This window comes from Thalia democratica, chromosome 1, assembly GCF_965202585.1.
Source record: "Thalia democratica chromosome 1, ktThaDemo2.hap1.1, whole genome shotgun sequence".
Lineage (NCBI taxonomy): Eukaryota > Metazoa > Chordata > Thaliacea > Salpida > Salpidae > Thalia > Thalia democratica.
In genome coordinates, this window is record NC_139165.1 from 85,025,515 (window position 1) to 85,034,863 (window position 9,349).

Genomic DNA, 9,349 nt, shown 5'->3' on the forward strand with positions numbered 1-9,349 from the left:
TATATATTAAGTAAGTTAGCTTCATTACAAATAATTTACAATCAAAACAACAATTATTTTCATCTCTTTGGATTAAATCCTTCAAAAAGTGGTCTTTCTCTACTTGGAGTGAATAACAACCAAGCTCTATCGATCTTGAATAACCAGGCTCCATCGAACTTCAGCAGCCAGGCTCAACCGAACTTCAGCAGCCAGGCTCTATCAATTTTTAATAACCAGGCTCTATCAATCTTCAACAACCAGCCTCCATCGAAATTCAGCAGTCAGGCTCCATCGAACTTCAGCAACGAGGCTCCATCGAACTTGAACAGCCAGGCTCCATTGAACTTGAACAGCCAGACTCCATTGAAATTTAACAGCTAGGCTCCATTGAACTTTAACAGCCAGGCTCCATTGAACTTTAACAGCTAGGCTCCATCGAACTTCAGCAGCCAGGCCCCATCGAACTACAGCAGCCTAGCTCCATTGAACTTGAACAGCCAGACTCCATTGAACTTGAACAGCCAGACTCCATTGAACTTGAACAGCCAGGCTACATTGAACTTGAACAGCCAGGCTCCATTGAACTTTAACAGCTAGGCTCCATTGAACTTTAACAGCTAGGCTCCATCGAACTTCAGCAGCCAGGCTCCATCGAACTACAGCAGCCTAGCTCCATTGAACTTGAACAGCCAGACTCCATTGAACTTGAACAGCCAGACTCCATTGAACTTGAACAGCTAGACTCCATTGAACTTGAACAGCCAGGCTCCATCGAACTTCAGCAGCCAAGCTCCATTTAACTTGAACAAATAGTCTGTATTTAATCAACCAAGAAATAATGCAAACGCCATACAATTTTCCAACAATTAGCAAGGAGTTCGTCAGGACACGATACGATTTACAGGAAACAATGCAAACGCGATACAGTTCCCCATGAGAATGCATGAAAATGATTTTGAAGATATGAGTGACCTGAAAGGAACAAGTCTTTAGAGACGTCAAAATGATAATGACAACCAAATTGGTTTGTCCTATTAAGTTGTATGATTTTTATTTTAAAGTTAATTATAGTAATATTTCTTTCGAAAAAAAAACTGTACTAAAATGCGTTGTTTAATCTATTTTCAGGTTTTTCATTTTTGAAATGAAATAGTGTTATGGTTATCAGTGGTATAAACTTTTTTCTACTATTTTATTAAACATTAGAAACAACGGTTTAATAAACTAAATATGCATCCTTTTTTGAAATTCTTTTAAAGTTAATTAGATTAACCTCAAACACATTACTCCACTCAATTTTGATTACTTTTAATTATACCTTTGTTTTTAAAAACAATCTGTATATGGTAATAAATAAAGCTAACACAGTCGAAATACCTAATTTATTGTTTATGTTGGAACAATCAGTCCTAATTTATAAGTGGAGTTAATTAATAAATTTTAATATAATACCTCCGTATATCAAACTTACCTAATTAATTTTATTAAATTCCACATTTTAATTAAAACAACAATATTTTTACAGCCGGAGTGTTGAAACTTGAAACAGCCGGTGAAGCCTCAAACTTACAGATGACGGGGAGACCGAGACAGGAGCAAAGAAGGAGGCACAAAGAAATAACTCTGCAGGCAAACTTCTTCAAAATTGACTGTCTAAAGGAAATAATCATCCACAAGTATAACGTCACATTTAAACCCGCTTACTACCCCAGAAACGACCGCTTAGAGCTTTTCGACAAAGCTAAAAGCATCTATTTCAAGGATGACCATCGCATTTGATATGATAGAAAAAGTACTGTTTATTCCGTAAATGCCATCAACGGTTACGAAACAGAGATTTGCATATTTTTTCAAAACAAAAGTTATTTAAGTAATGAGTTTTTGACTAAACGACTACTTGTTAGTCTAATATGTAAGATCTGGTTGTGAACAAATTAAGACATAATAAAACTGTTATGCTTATACTAAAAAAGTCAAAGTTATGTAATTAAAATCGATTAAACATAATAGAAAATGTGCAGATCCAAGTTGTGCTAGAAAGTCAACAATCTTTTGCGATTAGTTTGAGAAATCATGAAACAATCTCGCTCAATTTAAATGGAGTTCATGGAATGAAGAAGAAAAGAGTTGTTCAAACTGCAATCGGATATTTGCCTTCATTTGTGTTTGTTTTGATAATTTCTATCAAAATAAACTTAAGTAAAAAACATGCAAAACAATAAGATATTTAAAACAAATTTACTTTGTTTATACTCAAATATTTAATTACTTTTATCAGCTTAAACTTTTATACTTAATAGCAGAGTTGCAATAACTTTTGAGTTTTTACATATTTATACAAGTTTTTTTAAATATGTGTATGTATTTTAAACTACTTCTACTAAGTTCTACTGTTATACTTAATGAAACAAAAACACTCAACAATTTTATTTACTCTGTCGAAAATATTTACTATATATATACAATCTTTTAATTTTAAGAACATTACTAATTTTACAGTTTTACAAAATTAGGCAATTCCTTCTTTACTGTTCAAAATAAGAAAATTTCCCGTTTCGATTTGGGACATAATAGCCGAGTCTGCTTTGGTTATTCCCAATCGTTTAAGCCGACTCAGTCTGGCATGATGCTAAACCTTAACAGATAGTTTGTTCGTTATTTTAAATGTTAACAGTTAGTTTTTTGTTAATATTATTATGAACAATTAGTTATTTATTGTATTTATTGATAGTTTTTATTAACAATTAGTTAAACTAAAAGTTTAAACTGCCACAATAATTTTAAATTAAAAAAAAACCGCAACAGTCAACTGAATATATTTTTCTTGAAGTACTTTTCTCATAATTGATTATATTTCAGCTGTAACAGCAAAATTTTGTCATAAACATCCATTGATTGAATTTCTGGAAAAAATTACGAGCAAAACAATCGAACAAGGCGAACACCGCATTAAGTTTGAAAATAGAATAAAAGGGCTTAAGGTTTTAAAATACTTATTACTGTATTAAATTACTTTTTATGTTCATATACAGATTGAAGTCGCTTTAAAAAAAAAACATGTATACTAAATAATTTTCAAAATTCAATTGATTAACTTTACAAATACTTTGTACAGGTGGAAACAACCCATTTAAAATACACTTACACCAAAAAAGTGAATTCTGTTACTGAAGAGAGTGCGGAAACTTTAACTTTTGCTAAAAACATTGTTGACGGACAGAGTAGGGAGACAACAGTTCAAATTCATTTTCAGGAAAAATATGGAAGAATGTTGCAGTAAGTTTAAAAATTCACTGTCATGCTCTGCATTTTACAAAAAAACTTTTTCAAAAAGTTTTATGAATATGTAAGCTTTTTTCAACTTGAAGTATAGATATATTGATAAAAGTTATATATTGTCAAAAGTTTAACTAACAAATTAAAAAAAAAACTTTAATATTTATATTATTGTTTTATTTACACTGTTGCTTTACTTTCAATTTTCTTATTGATGATTCTACACAGCTTTTATGTTTCATAATTTAACAGCTGAGACTTATTTTTTTTTTTTTTAAACTGTAGTTATACATGGTTAATTTTATAGTTTGTTTATTTATCTAGTAGTTATACATTGTTGCTTTTTTTTGTTTTTAATTTTATGTTATAGTTAAACTCTGTTAACCTTAGAGTTTTTTATTTTATAGTAATACATAACGAATTCTATGGTTCGATTATTTATTGAAAAGTTATACACTGTTAATTTTAGTTTTTTTAATTTTATTTTATAGTTATACACGGTTAAATTTTTAATTTTTAATTTTATAGTTATCTTCAACTTCCCTGCTTGCAAATTGGAAATGTTAATAAGAATAGATTGTTTCCGCTTAAAGTACTGAACGTGTGCGAGCAAAAACTATTTTCACATGGTGATGTTCAAAAAGAAAAAAATTATTACTGTAAGTTAAATTAAAATATAAGTTTTGCAGTTAATTAGCTGGCTAAAATGAAGCTGGCATTTTAATAATGGTATTATTTTTAAATTGCGTTTACAAAAGTGTTTTAAAACATATAACTCTTAAACGTATCGTCTATACTTTGTTTTCACTTGAATTAAAATTCAAAAACAAATAACATTTTTATTAGTCAACACTTTTGTACTGAATTTTTTCAAATAATTTTTATCACTTGCAGTTTATAGATGAAACTGTTAGTTAGTTTCACCACGGATAAATTTTAACAGGCTGCACCGAGAACAGCTGATGATAGGAGAAACAGCATCGCAACAGTTGCCAGGGAAGCCGGTTACCACGAGGACCCGTACATTAACAACTTGAACTTGACCGTAATTTTGTTTTTTGATTTTCATAGTTTAATTAAATCAGTGATAATTTGTTTGAACATTCATCAATCTCGAAAAAGAAGACGATTCTAGGAAACAAAACTGTGTACAAAAACTTTATTTAGATTTTTTTCTAAAAAAGTATTTTGTTGACCTGAATTATCTAAGTAATAATCTTTAATCAAACATTTAAAACATCATAAGAATAATTTCAAATCAAGTACCCACATATAAACAATATTCTATTTTAAACTATAAGTAAAAAGCAAATTTATTGATATTTGTCAATGAAAAAATTAATTTACTTGCACAAGATGTTTTTAAGCTAACGAAACTAAATTTAATTATTCTAAGTCTTCTAGTTGTTACTATTGTTCATATTTGAAGGAGTTTTTTTTTTCAAATCATACAATTTATTAACTGAAGTGGTTTATACATATGTTTTTAAATGACTATTAAAAAATGAAAAAGCGTTACAAAATAAAGTTGTATCTTCTAGTTGTATTTAAACTGGTAACTTTATAAGTAAATGTTATTTTAATATTAAATATATATAAATTGTCTCCAATTATACGTATTTATTAGTTTTAAAAGTTTGTAAGATTTAGAAAAATAATAAAACATCTACTAATTGTTGTTGTTATTTAGTTTTAAAATTTTATTTTTGTTAAAATTGTTAACAATATCAAAAAAAATAAAAATTCAGGTAAATACAAGTATGACTGAAGTGAAAGGACGTGTCCTGCCATCCCCTATCTTACTATTTGGTAATGTAAGTCTTTTAAATATTTTTTAAAATTATTTTGCAAGTGTAACAGTAAGTTTTCTTTAGTTTTTATACCAATAAACAACAGCTGAACTTTTATAGTGATATTGTAACCGAATACTCATTATTACAAAAAGAGTAACCATTTAAACATTTTATGTCTAGTTTGAAGTATATACTAACTCACAAGTTTGTCAATGGTAAAATAACAACTTAGACTTTAAGGTTTTTTTTTAAGCATTTATTTGAATAGTAAACAAGTATTCGGTTAAGAAATTTTAATGACATATTTATCAGGACAATCAATGACGCCGATCAATGGAGCCTGGAATTTCAGAAGCGCGGGAGGGTACCACGAACCTGCATGCATAAGAAAGTGGGCGTTAATTGTAATCGGTGACGAAAAACTGATTGGTGTTTTTTTTTATCTTATATGTTTAACTTGTAGAATAAGTTTATAGTTGCACAATTTGTTTGTGCCTAGTAGAAGTATGCTGTTTTAAATTAGTTACTTTACTTCCTAAAAATACTTTTAAGATTATAGTTGTATTACCTTTTATTGAATGTTATAATTTTTTTCAAACAAAATGTGATTTTTGTATAAACATTCAATTATTATATAGAGTAGAAGAGTATTATATTGTAGAATAAGTTTATAGTTGCACAATTTGTTTGTGCCAAATGGAAGTATGCTGTTTTAAATTAGTTACTTTACTTCCTAAAAATACTTTTAAGATTATAGTTGTATTACCTTTTATAGAATGTTATAATTTTTTCAAACAAAATGTGATTTTTGTATAAACATTCAATTATTATATATTGAAACAGGCACAGGAGGAGAACCAAATTCTAGAAACTTTCAAAAAAATTTCGAGCCAAAGAAGAATGTTGATGTCTGATCCTATTTGTTACTACTATGCTCCGCTAAGTGTTACAATCAAAAGTATCTTTAAGTAAGTTTGTAAAAAAACTAAATTTTTCTAATTAAGTTACTTTCAGTACGCATAAATTGTATTTGTATGGAGTTCTATATAATATTGTGCCTTGGAAAATTTCGATAGATAACGTTTTAAAGAGTTTTTATTTCTATATACTAACATAAATGTCTTCTTTTTATCAATTTAAATGAGTTTATATAGTAGTTAAAAATATACTAATAATCTTTACAGAACGTTAAAGAGAGAATGTCATGACTTACAATTCATTATGTTCGTTCTGCCTTCGTCCAAAGATTCGCAATATGGTAAGTTTAACAAATAAGTACTGTCGCTTTCTACAGACAACAGTATAATGATAAGCAAACATCAACTTTGATTATTCAAACATTTTTAAGTGATTGAAAACAAATAAACTACATTTACTTTTATAAAACAACATTTTATTGTTGGTTTTTGTTTAATACAATAGTAATAAAAAATACTGGTACTTTAACTATTGCATTCATTTTTTCAATAAAATCATATTGAAAATAACCAATAAACGTGCATACCAGTAACTGAATGTTTTCTTGTAATTTTTTATTGTTTCAGTTGAGATCAAGAAGTTGGGTGACGTGGAACACGGGATCGCCACCCAGTGCTGCAAAACGGCGAAGAGCTGCAACGCGGGCTCCATCACCAACATCTGCTCCAAAGTGAACTCGAAGCTGGGCGGCACCAACTTCACTTTGAACAAAATAAACAGGTTTTTTATGTTTCTATACAGTTAGTAAAGTTCATGCCTAACTTAAACTCATAATTTTGTAATCTCATGTTTCTAATAAAAGTAAATTAGTTTAACTGCAATTTATTATAAAACTTCAAAATAAAAAGTTTTAACTTTTTAAAACTTTTTTTTCTTCTTAATAGTCTTTTTAACTTAAAAAATAAAGTTATTTTTCAGAATTAAATTGAAACAAGTCATATTTATTGGAGCTTCTCTTTACAATTACAATGATGACATGAGCATTGCAGTAGTAAGTTATAATTTGTTTAATAATTTAAGTTTAAAACTTCGAAAAAATATCTGCTTTTAATTATGTGCGAATGGGAAACACTCGCTAATTTTATGTACCAGTTTAATATATTTAAGTAATTGTCTTTGGAAAAGTTTAGTTTAAGATTTTGCAAACAGAAACAATTTAATAAGAGTTTAAGTTTTTTTTAAATGGTAATATACTTGATGTATTTTGTCTAGATACCTACTAGTTGTTAAAAAAAGGTCAGTTGTAAATATAAATTGATATTTAATATTTAATGCTAGGTGACCGCATCAATAGATAATAAATTTTCAAGTTATTATTCTGAAGTGAGATTGCAGTTACGAAACGGTCACGTCATCCAAGATATGAGAGAGCTTACTACCGATTGTCTAATGGAGTATTACAAAGCTAAGAAGGCGTTGAAACCCGAGAAGGTAGTACTGTATAGGTATGATATACCTGAAAGCAAATATCAAAATGTTAGTTTTTTGAATTAAGTTTCAAAGTTTAATGTTTGCTCTAAATGTTGAAAATATAATAACAACACAAATATATATATATATATATATATATAAATTAACAGGTACAGTTATATTAATTTTTAGTATACTATAGCTTACCGGGGAAAACATGAAGTTTATATTTCATGTAAGAAACATTTTTCTAAACTATTTTTATTATTTAAGTAGATAAATAAATAAATATATATCTATATATATATAATAAGGTTAATATTCAAACTTAAACACCTTCTACTGAGCCCACTTGAAGGGCTTTTAAATAATTTATTGAAATGGCGATTTTAAAAATTCTGGTACATATGTTTCATAAAGCTTTAATTTTTCATAAAGCTTTAATCATCAGCCAGTTAAATTCAAAATAAAAACCACTGTACTAAACAAAGATACAAAAGTTATGCAAAAAAACAAAAAACAGTATGACGTAATATTGTACATTACAAATATTCAGTACAATAATCGATCTACCATCTAACTAATCAAACAACTGAAATTAACGAAAACAACAGTTAATTGACTATAAAATGCTTCAAAATTTGTTCTTTTATGATTTTTGTAACATCAAACATATTTCAAACAATCAGGGAACGTCGAGGCCAACCCACTACGCGGTTCTTTACGACGATAACGGTTTCGACGTCGACGAGTTGCAACAAACAATACTCAACTCGTGCCATTGCCACGTGCGATGCACCGGCAGCGTGAAAGTTCCGGTTCCCGCCTTTTACGCGAAGCTGTGCGCTGAATGCTCGAGACTGCATCTGCACGGAATCGAGTTGGAAAAGGTACGTACTCGTGCAGCACACTTCTTACAAACTTTTAATAATACATAGTAGATCTTAAATTCTTTTAAATTTAAGTTAAGACTTTTAATGATACGTATAAGTACTTAAATTTAAAATTACGAAACTCAATACTAGTTGTGAGATCTTGACAATTTTATTACTTTTTTAAGCTTGAGCAAAACATACTTGGTTATCTAATGTTGTTATAAAATTATTTTTTTTTTTTAAGTTAGCAATTAATTGAAATTTGAAGAACCTAAAATGTAGAAAACATTTAATTTAAACATTTAAAAGATATTTTATATATATTGTTTAAATTCTAAAAGAATATTCTTACTTGATAAGTAGTTTAACAAAACATACGTAATAGTTAAACATTAAGCAAACCCTACATAAATAAATAAAAAACATTTAAACGAATAAATACAATAAGTTTATTATTTAATAAGTGCAATTTTTTTTTAATTACAAAATTATAAAAGGTTTTTTTAAATCAAGCTAAATTTCAAGTTTTTCATTTATACACGTCTTGTACTAAAATAACTCATAAAAAACTGAAGTTTATCTTTTTAGTTTTTATATGATTACAGAAATTAGTAATGATTATAATTTTTTAAGCTTCAACGACTTATCGCTCGAAGACAAACAAAAGTTCTTGAAAGACGCAGCTTCAAAAACAATTGTTCACTCCAACATGGCGCATTTTAACAACTTTCTCTGAAAATAATTCAGCAAAACAAACTAGCTACTCATAAGTTATCATGTGCGGTTTTATTTGGTAAAACGATTAAACATTTAAGTCTTTATTTTAGTCTATAACTACCATTTCCTTATGTCTTAGATTATTTACACAACATAATGATTTTAAAATTTTAAGACTATAATTTGTAAAGGAACGAATTAATAAATTTTAAAATTATGTATTAACTCAAGCACCATTGATAACGAAGCCTTGAGATATAATTTTAATTTAAATCGTTTATTACTAAAGTTTTTTCATTCGATTTTTAATTAGTTGAA

At 28.1% G+C, this 9,349-nt stretch overlaps 1 protein-coding gene across 1 annotated transcript; it reads left to right on the forward strand.

Moving 5' to 3' along the window:
* Positions 1–915: 915 nt before the first annotated feature.
* On the forward strand, positions 916–9,050 carry LOC145840549 (protein argonaute-1-like). Its single transcript, XM_082947851.1, has 16 exons — positions 916–967; positions 1,508–1,722; positions 2,004–2,144; positions 2,496–2,570; positions 3,098–3,258; positions 3,787–3,892; positions 4,202–4,303; positions 5,007–5,067; positions 5,364–5,482; positions 5,895–6,019; positions 6,236–6,309; positions 6,596–6,749; positions 6,948–7,020; positions 7,308–7,505; positions 8,129–8,319; positions 8,948–9,050. The coding sequence occupies exons 1-16, from the start codon at positions 916–918 to the stop codon at positions 9,048–9,050; spliced, it is 1,950 nt and encodes a 649-aa protein (XP_082803977.1).
* Positions 9,051–9,349: the final 299 nt, after the last annotated feature.

What these genes read in the sequence shown, in the direction of transcription:
- LOC145840549 (XM_082947851.1), top strand. Translation starts at nt 916, where the DNA reads ATGAGAATGCATGAAAATGATTTTGAAGATATGAGTGACCTGAAAGGA. An exon ending in AACTATTTTCACATGGTGAT is followed by an intron (nt 3,893 to 4,201) that starts GTTCAAAAAGAA and finishes AAATTTTAACAG; the next exon opens with GCTGCACCGAGAACAGCTGA. An exon ending in GTCCAAAGATTCGCAATATG is followed by an intron (nt 6,310 to 6,595) that starts GTAAGTTTAACA and finishes TTATTGTTTCAG; the next exon opens with TTGAGATCAAGAAGTTGGGT.